We start from the raw sequence: 25,670 nt of genomic DNA, 5'->3' as shown, positions 1-25,670 counted from the left end.
TCCCCCTACTTCTTTGTTTGAGAAAGGGTCTCACTCTGTCACCCAGACTGGAGTGCAGTGGCGTGATCAGAACCTGGCTCACTGCAGCCTTGACCCCGGGAGCTCAATCAATCCCCCTACCTCAGGCTCCTGAGTATTTGGTACTACAAGTACATGCCACCAAGTCCGGCTAATTTTTGTATTTTTTGTAAGGAATGGGGTTTCACTGTGTTGCCCAGGCAGTCTCAAACTCCTGGGATCAAGCAGTTCACCCACTTCAGCCTCCCAAAGTGCTGGAATTACAGGCATGAGCCACCATGCCTGACCTACCTTTGATATTTCTTTAAAATATTTTCTGTACTTTGTTTACACAGGATTCTGCCTAAGAAGTAGTGCATTCTTTGACAGTAGTTGAGGAGGCAAGGGCATTAAGCAAAATTATCATTACTCTACAATGTTTCTGAATTTAGAACAAATCAAAGGGCCAGAATACTGAATTTCTAATGCCCAACTTTGCCCTTAACTGTAATATATAAAATACTGGTATTGACAGGAAGCTATACCAATAATACCTTGGTTAAGAGGCTTCATGGACACTAATGTTTTGAATTCTCTCTTTAGTGTTCCACATGTTGTTACGCTATAACAATAATAATAGTAGCTAGCGTTTATATAGTGCTTACTTTGTGCTAGGCGTTATTTTAAGTGACTTGCACATAATCTAATCCTTATAGCAACATATGAGGTTAGTGTACGGTTACTTTCCTCCATTGTATAGACAGAGTTATTTTGCTCATAGTTACACAGCTAGCTAGTGAGTGATGGAATTCTTTAGCTCTAGATTTATGCATTTAACCATAATGCATAATCCTGCAGGGCTATCAAAGATGGGTGAGAATTAAGTCATTTGATTCCAAAATGAGAGAAAAACAATTATCAAAGAGGAGGTGATACTCTTATGCAAAGCAGTTTTAGGAAGAATACATAAGAAAGCTGAGTATCTGGAAATTGATTCAAAGTATATGCACCTTCATTTGGAATGTCTTCAGGTATCCTGAGGGCAGTGCTTCTCAGTTTGTAGCTACTTTTTATAGTAATTATGTTTCCAGTTTAAATTCCCATTTGTGATTTTATTCTTCCTTCTACATTGTTTATAAAGGCTTCTCATGATTTTAATGTAATTTCTAGTGTTTCATGAAATTGATTGCTAATTCATTCAGGAAATTTCAGTCTGAGTAGGGTATGCTCTTTCATAGTAGAGATGATAAAGGGAAGATTTCTACATAGTTTCAGACCCTAGAAAGTATTTTCGGTATTAATATCCTCGAGTTAGAAGGAGAAGAAAAGATAAGCTAGGATTGCCAACAGGAAAAATTATTTTTGTTCTAACTGTTGCATTATCTCAAGGAGCATATAATAGTATGGCCTCTGAAATGTGACAGACCTGGATTCAAATCTAACACTTTTAAAGGAAGTCCTTTCAAGTATACCCAGCTCTACTATCTCCACCATATGTTCCTGGCTGAACTTAATCTCTGAGCTTTAGTTTTCTGATCTGTGAAATAGGGATAATTAAACTTCGACTTAAAAGATTAAAATAAATAATGTAAATATAAATGGATTTATACACAGTATATGTTTATTAAGTGGCTACAATTAGCTATTACTTCAAAGCATGGGGCATTCATCAAAGGTTATGATTGCCTCAGATTATTCACAGATTTGGCTGTGCTATGGAGCTTGCCTAGTTCCAATAATTTTAAGATGTGTTTGTTCTGTTTGAGGGTTCTGAGCAGCTTTGCTAAAATATCATCTGAAAAAAATTGTGTATAATCTGTGTGTTTGAAAACTACATTGCCATGTCACATAACAGTTTTTCTAAAAACCTGCAAAGTAATGCTAATGAATAGTGAAAAAAGGATAATTAATTTACAAATATATGATTCAGACTTATAATTTATAATACGACTTTTACTTTATATTTTTCATGTTTTCATTAGTTCCTTTGTATAACATAGTGGAGAAGAAGAGATAACATACATCATTTTTCTACAAATCTCTTCAACATGTTAGAAAATAATAGGTGATTTACTCACTTATTCATTGACCTTGAAACTTTTAAAATACGTCATAAATGAAACTTTAGAAAGTATGTATCTTAAGATTAATAGCTAGTAAATTTGTATACAACCAGGTTGCCTCTTTCAGGAAAAAAGTATAATTCAAATTTATTATTACAACAGATATCTTCTTTTTTTCCTCCCCAGAAAAATTATGGAAATCCTTTTTTGAATATGAGACTTTAAATTAGTTCAGCTTTTGTTCACTGTATTCCAAAAATTTTATATGTGCCACTTACAGTTATTAATCTTTTAAATTAGGGAGTGAAGCTATAATTTCTGCTGCATTCTGCTTCCATAGCTAAACTGAAAGATGCTCAACTTATGTGTTGAACTGTATGACCCTGAACCAGTTTTTTGAATCACTTTGAGTCTCAGTTTTCTTTTCTGTACCTACCTCACAGAAGAATTGAGTAAGCAGACATTGTAAAGTATTTAGTTCAGTGTCTTGCCCATGGGAATAATAGATGTTATGTTAACTAAATCATCCATATTAATTGTTATTATTCGAATGATTGTGAGGTTAAACAAAATAGTTCATATGAATCCTCTAAGACAGTGCCTGGTGTGATATGTTCTCCATTATATATTAGGTTTGTTCTCAAATGTGTATACTTTCATATGTTTATACACCTTTTAAAAAGGTATTCATTGTGAGTATTAATGGGTTCAACATCCATAAAATAAGTATGGCATATAGTGACTAAGTTTTAAGAAATGATGTAGCTAATGTATTTTTTTCTTTAGCTTCCAGAGCAGTTGTAGCGCAGCATGTTGCTCCACCTCCAGGAATAGTGGAAATAGATAGTGAGAAGTTTGCTTGTCAGTGGTAAGTGGTTTATTTCTATTAAGGATTTATCCTTGGGAAGAGTAAAGCAAAGAAAAAGAGGAAATGTATGCTTCAGACATCGAGAATATTTTATTCTGTATTCCTTTTTAGTTAGAGTAGAATATCATTTACACAAAGAAAGGACACTTTAAAATCCCCTTGTATATTGGAATAATTTGAAAGAAAAATATTCATCAGAATTTTCAGAATTAAAATCGTATGACTAGAATTTCATTAAATTACACCATTTAACTTTTTTCAGAGTAAAATTTGTGTTAAAAAGTTATCTTTCACTTTGTAGAAAGTACAGTTTGTCAGGTTATAAAATTTGTTCTTCTAAAATTAACATTTTGTTAAAACTGAATTGGACTGACCTTAAGAAAATAAAACCAGGTTTTTTAAAATGTCTCTTCTCTTCCATCTAAAATAAAACTTCTTATTCATTAATAATTTTTTTGGGCGTGTGACTAGTAAAGGGACATTAATCAAATGATAGAACAGAAATAAACAGCTTGACAATAATAATTTCCTTGAAAAGATTGTGTAGTCATATGTCCGCCACTTTCTGAAAAAAAGCAAATGTAGAGTTTTAAAAATTTCACTTATGGATAGTTGCCTCAACATTAGTATGAAGTTCGACTTAAATTCTTTAGGAGATTAACAGATTGAAGTACACAATCACTTTCCAGTGATATATCACTTTTGATCACTTTTCTGCCATTCACTAACATTATTTGTCTCCCATTTCATGCTCGTGTCACTCTTTGTTCCATATTTTTGGTGCATTCAATACATATCTTTGTTCCTATGACAGTTTTCTCTAGACTTTTCTACTTTGCTTAAATCAGGTTTATGGTTTTAAATATCTCTAATTGTTTGCTTTTGCCTCACCTTCTATAGTTTTACACATTGGCCCCTTGAATCTTTTCCAGTAATATTTTGAAATGTTTGTCTTCTACATTGCAACCAAAATGAAGTTTTTATATTTAGTCTTTTTGAAATTTCAGTACAGACAGGATTATGAAAGTTGGAAAAAATACACACCATAACCACTATAAAATGTGTGTGTGTTAAGCATAGATTTGGTCTTACAAATCTCAGTTGCACATTTCTGCTAGTTCTTGGAGAAGGGGAAGAGAATCATTTCACAGTTTTTTTTAAAATCATAATTACTGTTTGATTTAGTTTTTCAGAAAAAGCTAAGTTTGGCCTATTATACATAGTGAGTTATGGAAAGAGCCTATCAGGGTAATTAGGCTCCAATCCCAATTTATAGGTAAAGGTCATTTTAAGAAAAAGACAAATGAAGTTTGAATTAGTTGTTAATGGATTACAAATTAAAACTGTTTTGAAATGGGGAAATGGGAGTATGCAGCATGGAAAGTGTCATTGTTTTAGGAAGTAGCTGAAAAGCTTGGCTAAGTTTTTTCTGAAGGAATTTGATCCAAGAGCCAAGAAAAGTTTAATCTTAGTTCAGTTTCCCCCAGTTTTCTTCAGCTACAATGCAAATAGCACATAATTGGGAACTTATTTTATATTGTGATTATTACAAGACAGGATCCTGAATAGATATTCACTAAATAAAACTATTTGTTACAGAACATTTGTTGTCAGCAGACCAACTCTGCTCTCACTGGATTGTGAACATAGTTTTTATATTTGTTGTCAGTGACATTTTTATTACTAAAATAAGTATGTTAATCTCTTGATCTAAAATTTACCATATATTTTTGCTACTAACATATGAGTCAGTGAAATTTGATTAATAGGTATAATTATTAGTTTTAACACATTGCCTCCACATGGCTTTAGTATATTTTATGGACTTTCCTAGAGTATATTGTATAATGCTTAATTTGTCTCCTCTTTTAGGCTAAATGCTCATTTTGAAGTAAATCCAGATTGTTCTGTTTCTCGAGCAGAAATGTATTCTGAATACCTCTCAACTTGCAGTAAATTAGCTCGTGGTGGAATCCTAACATCAACTGGATTTTATAAATGTCTTAGGTAGGATCCGTAGTTCTTTAAATGAAGTCCATTTACGTTACTTACAATATCTCTTGCTCTTTGAAGAAAATACCAAATATCTTATCTAGTTTTAAATATTTCTACTACTAGAAATTTCATATGGATAGGTTATAGTGTGGTGGAGGTTTAAATAAAAAGCGGTTTCAGAAAGCACACCTGGTGTTTGTGTTGGAACATTAAGAGATTTATCAAAGAAATTAAGTTTACTTTCTTTTTCCTACCTACTTTTACATGTTAAAGACATGATGACTATGTCTTTTTAATCTTGAATAGTAGTATATAATATTATCTTCAAATACAAAGACTTTTTGATATTTTGTAAAGTTCATAAAAATAGGTATCTTTTATTAGTTATATGTGGGTGGAATTATTTAAAACCCGGTGACATTGTTAATAAATAATGACTTTTTAAATGGGAGGATTAATCTTTTATATTTCTTTGCTTTCCATCCTTGCAGAATATACTTATGTGTCATACTGTTCATACATAAGTGACAGTAAACATACTCCTGTTATTCATATAAACATAGTGTTAGAAGTCAATGTGATAGTTATCAAAACTTACTGATTATGTATGTACTTTACAGAACTGTCTTTCCAAATCATACAGTGAAGAGAGTGGAGGATTCCAGTAACAATGGGCAGGCACATATTCATGTAGTAGGAGTAAAACGGAGGGCTATACCACTTCCCATTCAGATGTACTATCAGCAGCAACCAGTTTCTACTTCTGTTGTTCGTGTTGATTCTGTTCCTGATGTATCTCCCGCTCCTTCACCTGCAGGTGTTAATTTTTATTGTATTTTTTAAAGTATTACTGAATTAATAATAAAACTGAATGGAAAATGTATATTCTATGTTTCTAAATGTATAACTTTTAATTCTCCGGTAGCATTTTCTTCCTTGGTCTATTATCATATTGATATGATTCAAAATTGTTAAATGTTAATTTCTTAAAACTATTTTCTCTTAAGTAAAATAATTCCTACTTGGGGCTTTCAGTCATTTCATTTGGAATTTTGACGTTTTCTTCATATTTTCAGGAATCCCTCATGGATCACAAACCATAGGAAACCATTTTCAGAGGACTCCTGTTACCAACCAATCTTCAAATTTGACTGCAACACAAATGTCTTTTCCTGTACAAGGTGTTCATACTGTGGCACAAACTGTTTCAAGAATTCCACCAAATCCTTCAGTTCATACCCACCAGCAACAGAATGCTCCAGTGACTGTCATTCAAAATAAAGCTCCAATTCCTTGTGAAGTTGTTAAGGCTACAGTTATCCAGAATTCCATACCCCAGACAGGAGTTCCTGTTAGTATTGCTGTTGGAGGAGGACCTCCACAGAGTTCTGTTGTTCAGAATCATAGTACAGGGCCACAACCTGTTACAGTTGTGAATTCTCAGACATTGCTTCACCATCCATCTGTAATTCCACAACAGTCTCCATTACACACAGTGGTACCAGGACAGATCCCTTCAGGCACTCCTGTTACAGTAATTCAACAAGCTGTCCCACAGAGTCATATATTTGGCAGAGTACAGAACATACCAGCATGTACTTCTACAGTTTCACAGGGTCAACAGTTAATCACCACATCACCCCAACCTGTGCAAACTTCATCTCAACAGACATCAGCTGGTAGCCAGTCACAAGATACTGTTATCATAGCACCCCCACAGTATGTAACAACTTCTGCATCCAATATTGTCTCAGCAACTTCAGTACAGAATTTTCAGGTAGCCACAGGACAAATGGTTACTATTGCTGGGGTCCCAAGTCCACAACCCTCAAGGGTAGGATTTCAGAACATTGCACCAAAACCTCTCCCTTCTCAGCAAGTTTCATCAACAGTGGTACAGCAGCCTATTCAACAACCACAGCAGCCAACCCAACAAAGTGTAGTGATTGTAAGCCAGCCAGCTCAACAAGGTCAAACTTACGCACCAGCCATTCACCAAATTGTTCTTGCTAATCCAGCAGCTCTTCCAGCTGGTCAGACAGTTCAGCTAACTGGACAACCTAACATAACTCCATCTTCTTCACCATCACCTGTCCCAGCTACTAATAACCAAGTCCCTACTGCCATGTCGTCATCTTCTACCCCTCAATCACAGGGACCACCTCCTACTGTCAGTCAAATGTTATCTGTGAAAAGGCAGCAACAGCAGCAACATTCACCAGCACCACCACCACAGCAGGTACAAGTACAAGTTCAGCAGCCCCAACAAGTACAGATGCAAGTTCAACCTCAGCAGTCGAATGCAGGAGTTGGTCAGCCTGCTTCTGGTGAGTCAAGTCTGATTAAACAGCTTCTGCTTCCAAAACGTGGTCCTTCAACACCAGGTGGTAAGCTTATTCTCCCAGCTCCACAGATTCCTCCCCCTAATAATGCAAGAGCTCCTAGCCCTCAGGTGGTCTATCAGGTGGCCAGTAACCAAGCCGCAGGTTTTGGAGTGCAGGGGCAAACTCCAGCTCAGCAGCTATTGGTTGGGCAGCAAAATGTTCAGTTGGTCCCAAGTGCAATGCCACCCACAGGCGGAGTACAAACTGTGCCCATTTCGAACTTACAAATATTGCCAGGCCCACTGATCTCAAATAGCCCAGCAACCATTTTCCAAGGGACTTCTGGCAACCAGGTAACCATAACAGTTGTGCCAAATACGAGTTTTGCAACTGCAACTGTGAGTCAGGGAAATACAACTCAGCTCATTGCTCCAGCAGGAATTACCATGAGTGGAACGCAGACAGGAGTTGGACTTCCAGTACAAACGCTTCCAGCCACTCAAGCATCTCCTGCTGGACAATCATCATGTACGACTGCTACTCCCCCATTCAAAGGTGATAAAATAATTTGCCAAAAGGAGGAGGAAGCAAAGGAAGCAACAGGTTTACATGTTCATGAACGTAAAATTGAAGTCATGGAGAATCCGTCCTGCCGACGAGGAGCCACAAACACCAGCAACGGGGATACAAAGGAAAATGAAATGCAGGTGGGAAGTCTTTTAAATGGGAGAAAGTACAGTGACTCAAGTCTACCTCCTTCAAACTCAGGGAAAATTCAAAGTGAGACTAATCAGTGCTCACTAATCAGTAATGGGCCATCATTGGAATTAGGTGAGAATGGAGCATCTGGAAAACAGAACTCAGAACAAATAGACATGCAAGATATGAAAAGTGATTTGAAAAAACCGCTAGTTAATGGAATCTGTGATTTTGATAAAGGAGATGGTTCTCATTTAAGCAAAAACATTCCAAATCATAAAACTTCCAATCATGTAGGAAATGGTGAGATATCTCCAATGGAACCACAAGGGACTTTAGATATCACTCAGCAAGATACTGCCAAAGGTGATCAACTAGAAAGAATTTCTAATGGACCTGTATTAACTTTGGGTGGTTCATCATCTGTGAGCAGTATACAGGAGGCTTCAAATGTGGCAACACAGCAATTTAGTGGTACTGATTTGCTTAATGGACCTCTAGCTTCAAGTTTGAATTCAGATGTGCCTCAGCAACGCCCAAGTGTAGTTGTCTCACCACATTCTACAACCTCTGTTATACAGGGACATCAAATCATAGCGGTTCCCGACTCAGGATCAAAAGTGTCCCATTCTCCTGCCCTATCATCTGACGTTCGGTCTACAAATGGCACAGCAGAATGCAAAACTGTAAAGAGGCCAGCAGAGGATAATGATAGGGAAACAGTCACAGGAATTCCAAATAAAGTAGGAGTTAGAATTGTTACAATCAGTGACCCCAACAATGCTGGCTGCAGTGCAACAATGGTTGCTGTGCCAGCAGGAGCAGATCCAAGCACTGTAGCTAAAGTAGCAATAGAAAGTGCTGTTCAGCAAAAGCAACAGCATCCACCAACGTATGTACAGAATGTGGTCCCGCAGGTAAGTTATTCTATGATCACATTTCTCTTATAAAATTTCTGATCTGTAAATATGATTTTAGAGGGAAATGCACTGTTTTCCATGTCTCATCTTGGAAAGTTACTGTATCAGCTCACTTGTATCCAACCTGTCCTGTTCTTTTTCTCTGGTTTTGTAATATTAGTTTTCAATTTTAGCACTTGTTTTAAAGAATCTTTCAATTTTGTTATAGATCCAAAATAATAATTTTTTAGGCCCAAAGTAGAGAAGCAGTTGCTAATCTAACATCTTTTGGAGAATTTAAAAAAAAATGTATCTTAATCTCCTTTTTGAGTTTACTGCACAAGGGTTGGGGAAATGGGGGTTCTAAGAGTATTCTAAATGGGGATTTCTGTATTTGATTTTGACCTGAGTGTGTTTTTGTTGCCTCTTTAACAGTACTTTTGTAATAAGGATGAATCTTGTAATAACTTTATCAGTCGTATTCTTTTTGTATTTATGTATTGCATCAATCTCCTTTAGTGTTAAAAAGTATTATTTATTGTAATTTCAATTTGTTTCAGATATTCTGATATTCTTTTCTGTTTCTTACTCCTTTGCTTTACTGTCATATTCCTGCTATTGCCTTTTTAATGCCAATATTCCATCTCTGCATGCCTTAATAAATACAAGTATTTTCTAAAATCAGCACTACTAAATTGAGGATCCAATCAGATTATGAAGATTTTAAGGACAATCTCTTATGCTCTTTCCACTGAAATCATGGATTCTCTTAACAGTCGTCGCCACCTATTTCCTGGATCACTTCTCTTTCACTCAGTTTTTCCTAATTCCTGCATAGCCAGAATCTTCCATGACTACTGCCAACTCTACTGACACGGTTCTGGCTTGGGCTTCTTCTGTATGGTTATGGCAATGACAGCAGATATATGGCTGTTGTTGGCATTAGTACCAAATCTAGATGTGGGCAATAGCCAAATGGAAAGTACAAAAACAAAAGGAAGAGCCCCTTGCTTCAGAACAGTTATTCTACTAATATGCATCTTTCTTCATATGAATGAATGAAGTTGCCTTCTTAAAGTAAATTTCAGAAAAAAAAAAGAAGGATAAAGTTGGACAGTGCTGCTCTGGGGAATAATGAGATTTTAATTTATATATTTGTATTGTCTAGATCTAATTTCGAATGACTAAGTTGTATATTCTTTAGGATAGGGGTCTCCAATCCCTGGGCCATGGACAGGTACCAGTCCATGGCCCATTAGTAACTTGGCCATACAGCCAGAGGTGAGCGTCAGGTGAGCCAGTGAAGATTCATCTATATTTACTTACAGCTACTCCCCATCACTCGCGTTATATCCTGAGCTCTGTCTCCTGTCAGATCAGTTTCAGCATTAGATTCTCATAGGAGCACAAACCCTATGGTGAACTATGCACGCGAAGGATCTAGGTTGCACGCTCCTTAGGAGAATCTAATGCCTGATGATCCGTCACTGTCTCCCATCCCCCAGAGGGGACTGTCAAGTTGCAGGAAAACAAGCTCAGGACTCCCAATGATTCTACATTATGCCAAGTTGTATAATTATTTCATTATATATTACAATGTAATAATAGAAATAAAGTGCTTAATAAATGTAATGTGCTTGTATCACCCCAAAACCATCTCTTCACTCCCTGGTCTGTGGAAAAATTGGTTGGAGACTTCTGCTTTGAGGGATGTTATATACATGGCAATAATTAATCCTGAGTTATTGATGGAAAATACTGTATCATTTTTATTCAAGCTTCCACATGTTCAGCTTTTCACTTAAACACAATTTTTTAATTAGTGCAATGTGGAGTGTGTAGTAGACATTCCATAGTTAGGTTTTTTCTCTTATATTTAATAATTTCCTACTTCACCTTGATTATGTGCCTGTTTTTCCTCCTAGAGACCTTTACAATCCTAAATAGTTATAACAGAACAAGCCAAATTAGAGAAAAACTCCATCTCCATCACTATGGAATTGTTTCATCAACACTCATTTTTTGTATCCTTAGTCTTCCAATGTGGTTGTAGTCAGTAATATCATAGTTACAAAGAATGAACAATAATACTACCTAAGACGAGGACATGTCGTGGGGACTTTATACTAAAGCAGTTTCTCATTTAATCCTCACACAACCTTATTAGGTAAAAATTATTATAAAGATGAGGACTCAAGATGGCTAATAACTTGCCCAAGATTACCAACTAATGTGAAATGGTACCAGGACAGAAACCTGTTTGTGTCTGAAACCAAAACTCATGCTCTTAACCCATTAACCTTTCTTCTCTCCACTATTCTAGAAGATTTCTCTATAAAGCTCTAGAAAGCCTTTTTTTAATCTAACATATTGATTATTTGAACTGTTGTGGTAGAGGATGTTAGTTCTATTAAATGATCATTTTAGCACATTATTGCTAAAACTCATTGATTATTTGAGCTGTGGTGTTATAGGATGTTCTACTAAATGATAATTTTAGGACATTAATGCTAAAATGCTTTACTTAGCACATTGGACATATACGTAGTTAATTCAGACCAAAAAATCAATACATTTTTATCCTAATCTGAAAAATCTGTGTTAAACTTTCTTATATTCTCACAAAGGATATAGTTTATTTAAAATAAGTATATTCTTTATTTCTAAAACTGATATTGATTGTCTTTTGGAAATTAAAAACTTTGCAAGGAAAAAGAGATGTAGCATACATGATGTCTGTGAGAATGAGAATAACAAAAACAGCATTCCTATATATAGCACTTAGCCCAGTGCCTGCTACATATATGGGCAGTTAGTAATGGGGAAGGTATGCTTTATCTTTATATATAGAAGATGAAGTACCTATTGGGGCTAAATATTTTTAACAGACAAAAAAATTAACTGTTCAAGATGGCGTTATAAGTTTCTTTTGAAGAGAAGGCTGTTGGGCCTTCTGAAGAGCATGCTAATTAATAGATAGCCATATCCATTATTGCTCCTATCCTTTTAATCTCTTTCTATTTTAGGTGGGGAAGACAGGGTGTCACTGTGTTGACCAGGCTAGAATGCAGTGGTGCAGTCACAGCTCACTGCAGCCTCAACCTCCTTGGCTCAAGTAATCCTTCCACCTCAGCCTCCCAAGACTGTAACTGGGAGCACAGGCACGTACTGCCATGCCCAGCTAATTTGTTTTATGTTTTATTTTTATAGAGTTGGGATCTCCCTATGTTGCCCAGGCTGGTATTAAACTCCTAGTAGACTTGAGTGATCTCCTCGCCTTGGCCTCCCAAAGTGCTGAGATTATGGGTGTGAACCACCAGGCCTGGCTTAAATTTCTTTATGTACTCTTTTTTTTTTTGGAGACAGAGTCTTGCTCTGTTTGCCTAGGCTGGAGTGCAGTGTCATGATCTCAGCTGACTGCAGCCTCTACCTCCCGGGTTCAAGTGATTCTCCTGCCTCAGCCTCCTGAGTAACTGGAATTACAGGCCACCACGCACGGCTAATTTTTGTATTTTTAGTAGAGTCTGGGTTTCACCATGTTGGTCAGACTGGTCTCGAACTCCTGACCTCATGATCTGCCCACCTCGGCCTCCCAAAGTGCTGGGATTACAGGCGTAAGCCACCATGCCCGGCTAAATTTCTTTATATACTCTTTAAAGTTGCATGTTAGACCTTGATTTAATACCATTTTATTCACTATTTGAATTGGTAGCTTAAAGGAGTGGACAAAATAGAGGATTTTAATTGTGATTTTTTTTTTGAGAAACCTTGTTATTTTACAATTTCAAGGGATCTAGGGATGTTAAGGAAGTACTTGCACTCTGATAAGGAATTTCCAGAGTTGCAGAATGCCCAGGGCTGCAAAGAGCACAGGGAAGTGTCCCTGCCAAGAAGGAGCAACAATTAATCCTTTCTAATGCCATTATAATTCATATTTTTCTTCTCAGTTTTGTTTCTTCCAACCTCCATTAATCAGCTATATTAATTTTATTACAGAAAAAATAGCAACAAGTAAAAAGAATCTATGTGAAAGTAAATTATATGCTCATTGATTTTATATTTAGTATTTAGCTGGGCAGTTTATATAAATATAAAATAAACTGTAACTACTTCAAGGCACATTTCTTTATTGGTAACTGCTAATTTCAAATGTAATACCTGCAAGTTGAAGCACAATTTATAGAATACTATTTCCAGAAGCCCTGCCCTGTTCCACTGTTCATGAATTGGTATCTGTTGGAAACATATTTGCTAAATGGCATATTAAAAATAAAAAAGAATTTACAAAATGAAAGAAACTTAGATACAAAAGCTTAACATAAGACTTTTTTTTTTTCAGGATCATACAAAATACGTGTTGAACATAATCTGTTAATTATCTGTTAATCTCATAATCTGATAACATGCCAAATTCTTATACATAAAAATAGTTTAAGGATGTACATATTTAAGATATTTAACATATGCCTCGCCTCAATTCAGAGTGTAAATCATTCCTAATAATGGCACTGTGTAACATGGAATATTGGTATCTTACTGGTAAAGAGGTTGAGAAAGTTATTCAACCCATCAGAAAACAGATTGGTAGCCTCAGGGGGCCAGCATTTAGTTGTAGCCATAAAAGAACAGTTTAGCAAGAGCCACAAGAATATCATTTATGTTTTTCTAAGAGTACTGCCACTCAGATTTGTAGACCAGTAGCACATTATAAAAACTAAGGAAAATATTACATAACTTTTTTGTTGGTATTTTAATGTATTCTTATAAAGCAGTGTTGGGATGTATTGATGATCTAAATTTATACTTAATAAGAGGAAAAAACTTGGTAACTTAAGAAAATGAGGATATGTTAGAGCCGAAACGGTCTCTGATATTATCTTGGCCAAAACTCCTACTTTTAAGAGTTGAAGTGAATTGCCCACATTCACAAAAATCTTTTCCAGTGATTTCTATTACTGTCTTAATTCTCTTATCTGAAGACTGACACATTTAGCTAAATGCATATCTCTCTCTCTCTCTCTCTCTCTTTTTAAATACAGACCCTTGCTCTGTTGCCTAGGCTGGAGCGCAGTGGCTCACTCTTGGCTCACTGTAACCTCTGCCCCTTGGGCTTAAGCAATCCTCCTGCTTCAGCCTCCCGAGTAGCTGGCGCTACAGGTGCACACTACCACGCCTGCCTGATTTTTGTATTTTCTGTAGATTCAAGGTTTTGCCATGTTGCCCAGGCTAGTCTCAAACTCCTGGGCTCAAGTGATCCTTCTGCCTTGGCCTCCCAAAGTGCTGGGATTATAGGCATGAGCCACCGTGCCTGGCCTAGCTAGAGGTATTCTCTTTTATATCACATTCAGAGTAAATATAATTCTTGTTCCTTACGAGGTTTTGAAAGTGTCTTTCCTTCTCACCTCTTCTTTAGAATACTCTTTCCCAGTTTCTTCACCATCCTATTTATCTCAACCATAGAAGATACAGCTACTCAGGAAGCTGAGGTGGGAAGATTGCATGAGCCCACGTGTTCAAGGCTGCAGTGAACTGTGATCACGCCGTTGTACTCCAGCCTGGGTGACAGAGCAAAACCCTACCAAAACAAAAAAAATAGAAACTTTCCCCTTATACTTTCCTTGTTCTTTAACCCCTCCTCCCATGCCACTTTCTCACCATCAGAGTTCTATGGCTTTTAGAATTTGCAGGTGAATGGTTTTCAGATTTATTTTTCCAACATTAACTTCTATTGATTGACATTTTTAGTTGGTTCATCTGTCATTATTCCCAAACTAAACTGATCATCTTTCCTTCAAAATATGGTTTCCTATTATTGCCATTTATTGAGATTCTCAAGCTAGGCTTTTCTTTTATAGTTTCTCTTGTCTTCCCATCACCTCATAAGTTAGTTTTTATTACTTACACTTTACAAATGAGAAAACTGAGGATTAGAGAGGTTAAGTTGGTAGCCCAAGATCACATGGTTAGTTAAAAACGAGATTGAAAATGTGAGTCCTGATCTGTCAAGCTGGAAGGTCCTCATCCTATTTGTGATGTCTGTACTGTCCTAAAATGTTTTTGGTGCATGCGTATGTTTTTTCATTATAAAATCTTAAGAGTGGGAACCTATTATAGAAATGTCAGTCTTGAAGTAGATTTTTCCCTCAGAGTTTAGAACTCCGAAGTTCCCATTTCTGACAGCTTTGTCTTTCAACATGTTATTCTCTTTCTTCTTTCATTTGTATGTCATAGTAGCCTTGTATGTTTGTGATTTATCTGTTTTTTTCTAAAGAAAATTACTGTGGCTTTTAATCTGAGTTCTCAGCAATTTTAGCTTACTGCTTTCCCACCTATTCCCAGTACAGTCATGTGCTACTTAAGGACATTTTTGTCGAGGATGGACCACATAATACAACGATAGTCTCATAAGATTATAATATCTTATTTTCACTGTACCTTTTCTATGATACACAAATACTTAACCATTGTGCTACAGTTGCCTATAGTATTTGGTACAATAACATGCTATACAGATTTTTAGCCTAGGAGCAATAGGGTATTGCATATAGCCTAGGTATGTAATAGGCTATATCATCTAGGTTTGTGGAAGTACACTGTATAGCATTCACAGAACAATGAAATAGGTCACCTGACGGCCCACTTCTCAAACGTATTTGTGTCATTAAGTGATGCACGACTGCATTACCTTATAAATGAACAAGTATATTCAATGTTTTCCCAGAGTTTTAATTTACTGCCTTTAAGCAGTTCTTCAGAAATGATGTACCACCATTTCTATAAGAAATTTAACATTACTTTTTCCGTTTGTGGTATTTCAAGAAAATATATTGCCTAAATTTGATTTAAGATACATTGTAATTATTAGTGTTTTTTCCAAGAGAAAGGGATGGGATCTAAAAGAAAAAAAAAAATACAGGATATATTTAAAAGATTTTATGCCTGCAATTAGAATTATTATTATTATGTTTTCTTTTGAGACGAAGTCTCCATCTTTCACCCAGGCTGGAGTGAAGTGGAGCAATCTCAGCTCACTGCAACCTCTGCCTCTTGGGTTCAAGTGATTCTCTTGCCTCAGCCTCTCAAGTAGCTGGGATTACAGATGCCTGCCACTATGCCTAGCTAATTTTGGTTTTTAGTAGAGATGGGGTTTCGCCATGTTGGCCAGGTTGGTCTCAAACACCTGACCTCAGGTGATCCACTCCCCCCCCCCTGCCCCCCCGCCCCGGGCCTCCCAAAGTGCTAGGATTACAGGCATGAACCATCGTGCCCAGCCTCGAATTCTTATGTAAATAACAAAAGATATAATTAGACTGGGGGCTGGGTGTGGCAGCTCATACCTGTAATGCCAGCGCTTTGGGAGGCCAAAAGGGGAGGATGACTTGAGGCCAGTAATTTGAGATTATAGTGAGCTATGATTATGCCTCTGTAACCCACCTAGGCAACAGAACAAGACCAACCCTGTCTCTAAAAATAACAAAAAATACATAATTGAGCAACTTCAAAATCTAAAATTGTTAAGCAGCTTACTGCAAATTAGTTAATATCATATTTTATACATATGGTTACATCATTTTTTGCTATCTAAAATTTTCATTGCTTTTTACCATATTGTTTCACATTATATTCTTTAGAAAATCTAAAAGGAAACATACAAAAAAGTAGTAATTTATAGTTGATCTGTTCTTGTGAAGAATTCACATAAGTAAATCCAATGGGTACATTTATAGTATATTTATTTCTCATTTAAATCTGCAATTGTATTGTTTCATCCTAAAAATCTACAATTGTATTGTTTCATCCTACAAATAGTGGTAATAACAATGTGGTATTGCTGTTGTGGTTTTATATTAAATAAAGTAATCAAACTTTCTAAATATTTCTATAAATATAATTTTCTTAAAGATTTTTAAAGGTAATCATAAACAAAATTATAAAAAGTAAATTTTATGGTAGAAATGCATAACTTAATGTAATCAAATTTATAAGACTATAAAATATGAAATTTTTCAGTGTCATGTCACAAACTCTGCATTTGTTCTTTTTCACAGAACACTCCTATGCCACCTTCACCAGCTGTACAAGTGCAGGGCCAGCCTAACAGTTCTCAGCCTTCTCCATTCAGTGGATCCAGTCAGCCTGGAGATCCAATGAGAAAACCTGGACAGAACTTCATGTGTCTGTGGCAGTCTTGTAAAAAGTAAATGGCAATTTTATTTGATATATAAAAGTATTCTTTGTTTTGGAATGCTTTTATATTTAAGTTTCTGTCATCTATAGTTTATGAAAATTTTCTTTTAGAACCACCAACTTTTAGCAAAACTGTAAGAGTTACATAAATGTAACTCTTTAGTAGGTTTTTGTTTGTTTTTATTTTCAACAAAAAAATTAAATGTAACTCTTACATTTATGATCCATTATATGGACCTAAACTAAGAAATTTATATGTAAGTAATGGAAAGAACTTCATTGCTTAGTGGTACGTTGTAGAGAATGTGGTTCAGTATTTGTTTTCAGTAAAGAAAATCCATTAAGAATTTGATTATATATTTGGCTGTTAAAAAAAAAAATATAAGTGGCTTGAACTTAGCGGCAGCTATAGTATTTCTATATAGTAGAAACTTAGAAGTAATAATGTGCTAGAAAGAGAATGATTTTTTGAACTTGAGTTTGGGGTGTATACCTATGAAAATTATTTTTAAAGCCATACCAGCTTACAGTTTAATTAAGATGAACTTCTGAAATAAACCTTTCTTAGACTTGAAGGAAAACTTGAAAAGAATGTTGGTTAAAATGAAAGTCTTAATTCTTTGATAGTACTCAGGTAAGACCCTTTGCCTTGAGTCATTTTTTTAGAGGTCTAGGACTAATTTTTTTTGAGACAGTCTCGCTCTGTTGTCAGGCTAGGGTGCAGTGGCGCTGTCTCCGCTAACTGCAACCTCTGTCTCCTGGGTTCAAGCAATTCTTTTGCCTCAGCCTCTTGAGTAGCTGGGATTACAGGCATGTGTCACCATCCCTGGCTAATTTTTATCTTTTTTTCACCATGTTGGCCAGGCTGGTCTCGAACTCCTGACCTCCAGTGATCCCTCTGGCCTCGGCCTTCCAAAGTGCTGGCACTACAAGTATAAGCTACTAAGCCCTGCCAGCATTTGTCTCAATAGACATAATACCGTTCATTTTTTAGATATCAAAGATTCCATTTCACTCTTCATAATTGATAGCAGAAATTACCATAGCTTTTACAATCTATATTTGCTATTCATATTTTTGTGATATAGATATTATACTTTATTGTAAACTTCATGTACAGATTTTTTGTATGATTATGGCTGCCTGTGTAGCCTAGGGATTATTAATAGTATGCAAAGTATCTATAGGACAGCAATGATCAAACTTTAACTCTCAACCCAATAGTGGGACTGTGGATCATTTTAGTAGGTTTTTGTTTGTTTTCCTTTACAACAAAAAAATTAAATATATCATAGTTCACCATGTTAGTGAGGGTAAATATTGTTTTCAGTTACATATATGTGACCTATATATGTGTACTTGATCATAGTATAAAATCTGTTTGTCAAAAAAATTCTTTAAAAATGTGTCCTTTAGGTTGTTTCTCATTATTTCCTTCATTCATTTAATTTGACCATCTCTTTCTTTTTAGTGTATGTTTGTAAGTTAATTTGAAACTTTCTTCACTGCATGCCATTTTTATTCTCCATTTGTCTTGAGATTTTTGTTTTTTTCATGATAAATAGTAGTTGATGGAATGGGTAGTGTGCTAAAGGTGTTTGTTAACTTTTCAAAAAGTTTACGAAGCTTGTGGCAGTGCTGCATGCCCCAGGTGTCCAGGAAGGCTGAGGCAGGAGGATCATTTTAACCTAGGAATTCGAGTCTAGCTTGGGCAACATGGTGAGACCTCATGTCTAAAAAGATAAAAAATAGAGAAGTTTAAGAATAACTGCTTTAGATGAAGTGTTTAGGTTACTTCAAGATAAGTTGCTGGAAGAGTTAATGAACCTAGATGTCTGACAGTTTCCCATCTTGCTAATAAATCAGCGTTACATAATTTGATGATTTACCTTTTTCTTGCTAGTCTTTTCTGAACAAGACAGATTAAACAGGGCTTCTTAGAGCATGCCATTTTTTTAAAGCCATAGCTTTTCACTACTGCATGGCTAATTAGTTTTAGTCTGCAAATATTTATTAAGCATCCTCTAGGAGGGTGCATGGGCCAGAAGATAAAAATACAAAAATCACTCCCAGTCCTAAGGGACACAGACCCAAAAAACAAATAAATTACAGTATAAATAAGTACTGTAAAAAAGATAGTTTCATAGTGCTGTTTGCAACATATTGGACAGTTTAACTCTGGGATGGCTGGAGAGTTTTACTACAAGCATTACATTTAGTTGAGTCTTAAAGAATGAGTAGGAATTTGTCATGCTAAAATAAACCTGTCAGAATGTTAAGAGCAAGCACAGGAGTATAAAAGGACCTTGTATGTCCAGGAAACTGTGAGAAGTTAGAATACTACAAGCATAAGGGCATGAAAAGAGAAATGGCTCTTATTCATATTTAGTTCCAATTCCGAGTAGAAACATATATATGACAGCCGTTGGCCACTAAGTGGCTGTTCTAATTTCTTTAATATCTTATCAAAAATACTAGTACAGAACTTTTATGCTGGGCATGGTGGTTTGAGCCTGTAATGCCAGCTACTTGGGATGCTGAAAACTGGAGAATCTCTTGAGCCCAGAACTTCAAGGCTACGGTGAGCTATGATTGCGTCAATGCACTCCATCCTGGGTTATAAAGTAAGATACTCTTTGTAAAAAACAAAAACAAAACAACTTTCTTTGTTTCCATCAGATTTAAAGCTAAAATTATTTTCTGCACGTATATATTATTGTAAAATGCTTTGTATTTAAAGTTGAAATAGCTATGTGCTCTCTTCCTTTTAAGGACTTAAAAGTGACTTTGAGTATACATTTAACCTGTTTTTAGTTCTGTATTAGCACCACACTTTACATAGTCTTTTTGTATCTATAATTCTCCTTTTTTTTCTTTTTTGTTTTTGTTTTTTGAGACAGGGTCTCACTATGTCACCCAGGCTGCAATGCAGTGGTGCTGTCTTAATCTTGGCTCATTGCAACCTCTGTCTTCTGAGCTCAAGCCATCCTCCCACCTCAGCCTCCCAAGTGACTGAGACTACAGGTGCATGTTGCCATACCAAGCTAATTTTTGCATTTTTTATAGAGACAGGGTTTTGCCTTGTTGCCAAGGCTGTTCTCGAACTCCTGAACTCAAGTGATCTGCGCACCTCAGCCTCCCAAAGTGCTGGGATTACAGGCATGAGCCATAATTCTCCTTTTAGATGTACAATATAGATTGTTTTCAGTAAGTCCCACTCCCTCTTATATCATCACATATTGATGCTTGGTTTTTTAATCTGTAAGCATTTATCTCTAAAAGTTAGGGACCTCACTCTTTAGATATAAATACTGTACCACCACCATACTCCTACAGAAAAAAATTAATTCCCTTTAATATTATGATTTCTTATATCCTGTCAGTGTTTACATTTCTCTGGTGGCCTTTTTAGAGTTTGAATTGGAATCTAAGGTTCAAACATTGCCTCTGGTTGATAAGTCTTAAATCTCTTTTAATCTGTTAGATTACCCCTCCATCCCTCTTAATTTTTTTTTTTCTTTGCAAGTTTTTGTTGGGGGAAAAAAAAACAGTTTAATTTGTCCTATAGAGCATTACAGTCTGGATTTTCCTGATATTGTTTAGCGTGTTACTCTGACCTTGTATTTTCTGTGCATTGATAGTTTGGACCAAATATCTGATCAAGTTCTGGTTTCACTATTTGAAGACCACTTCAGAAATGAAATTGTGTACTTCCATCAGGAATATGTAATATCTTCTTGTCTCTTTTTGTGATGTAAACAGCCTTTAAGGATCATTGTTCAGAACATTATTTCATTAAGGTTTGTAAAATATAAAGGACCCCCTTTTATTAGTCATTTGCCTTCTTTGAGGAATATTTCCTACAGGAAAGGCAAGATAGATGCTTGGATATTTCCCTTATTTACCAGTTTTCAAAATAATGAGTTGCTCACTATCGCTTTGTACAAAGTTACCATGAGGTTTGGTTTTTGTTTATTTTGTTTGTAGTATTACTATGAGCCAACAGGAATTTAAACGTATTTGAGGTATTTCAGTCAATTGAGGTTATTGTGTCCTTCTTGGTATACAAATTGTGCTATTTTTGGTCAGTGAAAGTCTTTTCAAGTGGATTTCCCAAGTCCTTTGGTTGTGACCTTAATGTAAGTATTTGATAGTTTCCCTGCTCTCTGATAGGCAAGATAGTCTGTGTGTTTCCACTGATTCTTGGAATTTAGATTAAGTACAACAAGGTTTTTACTTTGTTTTATCATTTTCACACCTGTATCTTCTTTCTCCCACACCAAAAATCCCATTTCTCAATATTGTTAAGAATTTATTCTTTGTCCTATGTCATACTCCAAAAAAAAAATGTCTGCTGTGGTGTAACTTGAAAAAGTTTTTCTCATTTTTTCAGTTAATCATTTGTCTTTTTACTTTACCCTTTGTTTTGCGTTACTTTATTTTTGTCCTAGATGAAGGGTTTTTTTCTTTCAATTAATTTTTCTGTAAACAAATTTATTAGGTTTTTCATTATTGCTTCTGGATCTGGATTATAGTTAGGAAGGCTTTCTCTGTGCCCAAATTGTAGAAGAACCCCCATGTTTTTATTTAGAACTTACGTGATTTTTTAGTTTCCATTTAAATCTTATATTTTGATATTTTTCCCTCTGTCAGTAATCTGGTCTTAAGGAAATTAGGGTAAGTCAGTGACTTTTTTGTTCAATTTGTCACTGTAACTTTCTTTTCTCATACTATAAGAGTAGTTTATTCTAAAAAAAGTAAGAGTCACAGTGGATGTTTTGGGCTTCAGCACTGTCCAGTGGGACAATCCAAATTAGTTTCATCAGGTGCTACTCAAGACTCTTAACAAAAGTGATTCCACAATATTTACATAATTGTTTTTCTCATCTTAAAATTATACTTCTAGCTTTTAAAAAATTTAAATTATAAAAATAGCATTATCGAAAGATAAGCATGGTTGTAATTTTGGTATGTATCTTTACAAACCTTTTTCATATACAGCTGTACTATATTGTACATGAAAAGTACACATGTATACTTTGTTTCTTATTTTAAACTATATATGCTGATCTAGAGCTTGCTTCAATAATGTATGTAATATTCATATAGAATATATATATACACTTTTTATGTCAATACGTAGATTTACTCATTCTTTGTATTGAATACCAAGAATTCCCCTTTTATTGCACTGTCTTTGTTATCTGCATTGGTAAATAGAATTGCTCGTCCTTTTTTTGACAGGATTGCTCTTGAATTATGAGGACACATTTCTTTCCATGAATAAGATGCAATGATCCTGCACTATAGTCTGTTAACTATATCTCATATTAAGGGTATTTGGGATTTTAGTTATTTGCTATTACATATGAACAGAACTGTGGTGAATAATTTTGTTTCTATAGCACATTTTCTACAAGTATTTCAGTAGACTAAAATACGAAACTGGGAATTGCTGAGTCAGGAGATTTACATGTTTTTATTTTTATAGAAATTGACAAATTACCATCCAAAAATGTTAATTTGTAATTCAAATAATAGAATATGAGCTTGTTTCCCACTACCTAACTACTCAAATCTGAAGGGAAATTTCATCTTTGCTGATCTGACAGCCTCAAAAAGACTGTCAATTTTTATTCTTTTGTTATTTTAAATTTTTAAATAGACTTTATTTTGAGAGCAATTTTAGGTTTACAACAAAATTGAGTGGCAAATACAGGGTATTCGTATATAGCACCTGCCCCACAAATATTAAATCTTTATAGGAATGGTACATTTGTTACAACTGGTTAACCTGTGTTGACACATCATTATCACCCAAAGTCCATAGTTTAAGATTTGCTCTTGACATTGTACATTCTGGGGGGTTTGTTTTGTTGGGTTGTTTTGTGAAATTTGTTGTTGTTGTTGTTGTTTGGAGATGGAGTCTTGCTCCATCACCCAGGCTGGAGTGCAGTGGGGTTATCTCGGCTCACTGCAACCTCTGTCTCCCAAGTTCAAGCGATTCTCTCGCCTCATCCTCCCAAGTAGCTGGGACTACAGGTGCGTGCCACCATGCCCAGCTAATTTTTGTATTTTTAGTGGAGACGTCGTTTCACCATGTTGGCCAGGCTGATCTTGAACTCCTAACCTCGTAGTCTACCCACCTTGGCCTCCCAAAGTGCTGGGATTACAGGCATGAGCCACTGCACCCAGCCTGTTGTTGTTTATTTTTGAGACAAAGTCTTGTTCTGTCATCCAGGCTAGAGTTTAGTGGGATGATCACAGCTCGCTGTAACTGGGACTTCCTGGGCTCAAGTGATCCCTCCCGCCTCAGCCTCCTGAGTAGCTAGGACTACAGGTGTGACCACCACACCCACCAAATTTTAACTTTTTTGCCTAGCTAATTTTAAAATTTTCTGGGTGCAGTGACTCACGCCTGTAATCCCAACACTTTGGGAGACCGAGATGGGCGGATCATGAGGTCAGGAGATTGAGACCATCCTGGCTAACACAGTGAAACCCCGTCTCTACTAAAAATACAAAAAAGTTAGCTGGGCATGGTGGTGGGCACCTGTGGTCCCAGCTTCTCGGGAGGCTGAGGCAGGAGAATGGCATGAACCCAGGAGGCAGAGCTTGCAGTGAGCCCTGATCACACCACTGCACTCCAGCCTGGGTGACAAAGCAAGACTCCATCTCAAAAACAAAAACAAAAAAAATTCTGTACAGACAGGGTCTTATATGTTGCCTAAGCTGGTTTTGAATTCCTGGTCTTAAACAATCCTCCCACCTTGACTTCACAAAGGGTTGGGATTATAGGCATGAACCACTGCACCTGACTACTACTCTATGGGTTTCGACAAATATTAATATAATAACATGTGTCCACCATTACAGTATACAGAGGAGTTTTATTGCCCTAAAAATCTTTTGTATTCTACTTCTTCATCTTACCATTCCCCAGCTCCTGTTTTAATTTTTATTTCAGGTATTGAGTTAAATATTTTTAAATATGATTTTCTTCTGTGAATTATCTACTCGTGTCATTTGCTCATTCTTTATTGCCCTTCCTAAAAATTTGCAATACTTCTCTCTGCATTAAGGATGTCAACTCTTGGCCAGGCGTGGTGGCTCACACCTGTAATCCCAACACTTTGGGAAGCCAAGGGAGGCGGATCACTTGAGGTCAGGAGTTCAAGACCAGCCTGGTCAACATGGCAAAACCCTGTCTGTCTCTACTAAAAATACAAAAATTAGCTGAGCATGGTGGCGGGTGCCTGTAATCCCAGCTACTTGGGTGTCTGAGGCATGGGAATCGCCTGAACCTGGGAGGTAGAGGTTGCAGTAAGCCGAGATTATGCCACTGCACTCCAGCCTGGGTGACAAAGTGAGACTCTGTCTCAAAGGAAAAGAAAAGGATGTCATCTGTTTATTATGTGTCTACCCCACGTCTCGAGACTTTAGCCATATTTTGCTACGTAGAATTTAAATCTTAATGGTTTTCATGTCATGCTTAGAAAGACCTTTTCAACTTTTATATCATAAAATACACATTTTTTGCTTTGTAATACATTAATATTTTTACTTTTTGATTCATTTGTAATTTAGCTCGATGTATAGAGTGAGGTATGAGTCTAGCTTAATTATTTTCCAAATAGCTAACTTATTGGCAAGTTCATCTTTCCCTCAGACATTTGTCATATACTAAATTCCTATATATGCTGTGCCTGTTTCTGGATCACTTGTTATCCCCTTGATCTCTGTCCTTATTACACTATCACTTTAAATGTATTTTAACTTTGGATATGGCAGGTTGCCCCTGCTGATTCTTTACAGTTTTTTTGTGATTTATTTGAGCAACTACCTTATACTAGGCACTATGCCAAGTTTTGAAATTAGAGTGATGTATAAATCAGATTTATTTTTCGAAATTGCTAAGAAAGTCATGTTGGGATATGGGTTGCAATTGTTTTTTTTTTTTTTTTAAGATGGAGTCTCGCGGTGTCACCCAGACTGGAGTGCAGTGGCACGATCTTGGCTCACTGTAACCTTCACCTCCCGGTTTCAAGCGATTCTCCTGCCTCAGCCTGAGTAGCTGGGATTACAGGCACGCACCACCATGCCCAGCTAATTTTTGTATTTTTAGTAGAGACGGGGTTTCACCATATTGGCCAGGCTGGTCTGGAACTCCTGAGCTCGTGATCCGCCTGCCTTGGCCTCCCAAAGCGCTGGGATTACAGGCGTGAGCCACTGTGCCTAGCCGCAACTGCTTTTAATGAACAGAGTTTTTTGTTTATTTTTTGATAGTGGACACTTTTTTTTAGTCTTCCCTTACTGGAAAAGGTATCAGCCCATGTCGTTACTTTTTTTTTTCCAATAGAGTTTCTAGACTTTTCTTCACATCAATTTTGTACTTTATTAAGTTTATTGCTAAGCGGTAGTCTTATATTTAGTTGTTATAAATGATCTCAACTTCCATTATATTTTTCAACTGATAGGTGTTTTCTATATACTTCATATTTTGTCTTACCCAATTATAATGTCTAGGCCAGGTGCAGTGGCTCACGCCTATAATTTCAGCACTTTGGAAGGCCGGGGTAGATGGATCACTTGAGGTCAGGAGTTTGAGAACAGCCTGGCCAATATGGTGAAACCCATC

At 36.2% G+C, this 25,670-nt stretch overlaps 1 protein-coding gene across 1 annotated transcript in view; it reads left to right on the top strand.

Moving 5' to 3' along the window:
* The window catches only part of ARID2 (AT rich interactive domain 2 (ARID, RFX-like)), a 187,834-nt gene that overhangs the window by 123,295 nt on the left and 38,869 nt on the right, over nucleotides 1-25,670 (top strand). Inside the window, exons 12-16 of the mRNA XM_011987553.1 lie at nucleotides 2,847-2,928; nucleotides 4,801-4,935; nucleotides 5,544-5,740; nucleotides 6,000-8,863; nucleotides 16,894-17,042. Of these exons, the coding sequence (XP_011842943.1) occupies nucleotides 2,847-2,928; nucleotides 4,801-4,935; nucleotides 5,544-5,740; nucleotides 6,000-8,863; nucleotides 16,894-17,042 (3,427 nt within the window). The remainder of the gene's footprint in view (nucleotides 1-2,846; nucleotides 2,929-4,800; nucleotides 4,936-5,543; nucleotides 5,741-5,999; nucleotides 8,864-16,893; nucleotides 17,043-25,670) is intronic.

Source organism: Mandrillus leucophaeus, unplaced genomic scaffold, assembly GCF_000951045.1.
Source record: "Mandrillus leucophaeus isolate KB7577 unplaced genomic scaffold, Mleu.le_1.0 Scaffold1089, whole genome shotgun sequence".
NCBI lineage: Eukaryota > Metazoa > Chordata > Mammalia > Primates > Cercopithecidae > Mandrillus > Mandrillus leucophaeus.
The sequence above is the reverse complement of the archived record's forward strand: the minus strand, read 5'-3'. Positions and strand labels throughout refer to the sequence as shown.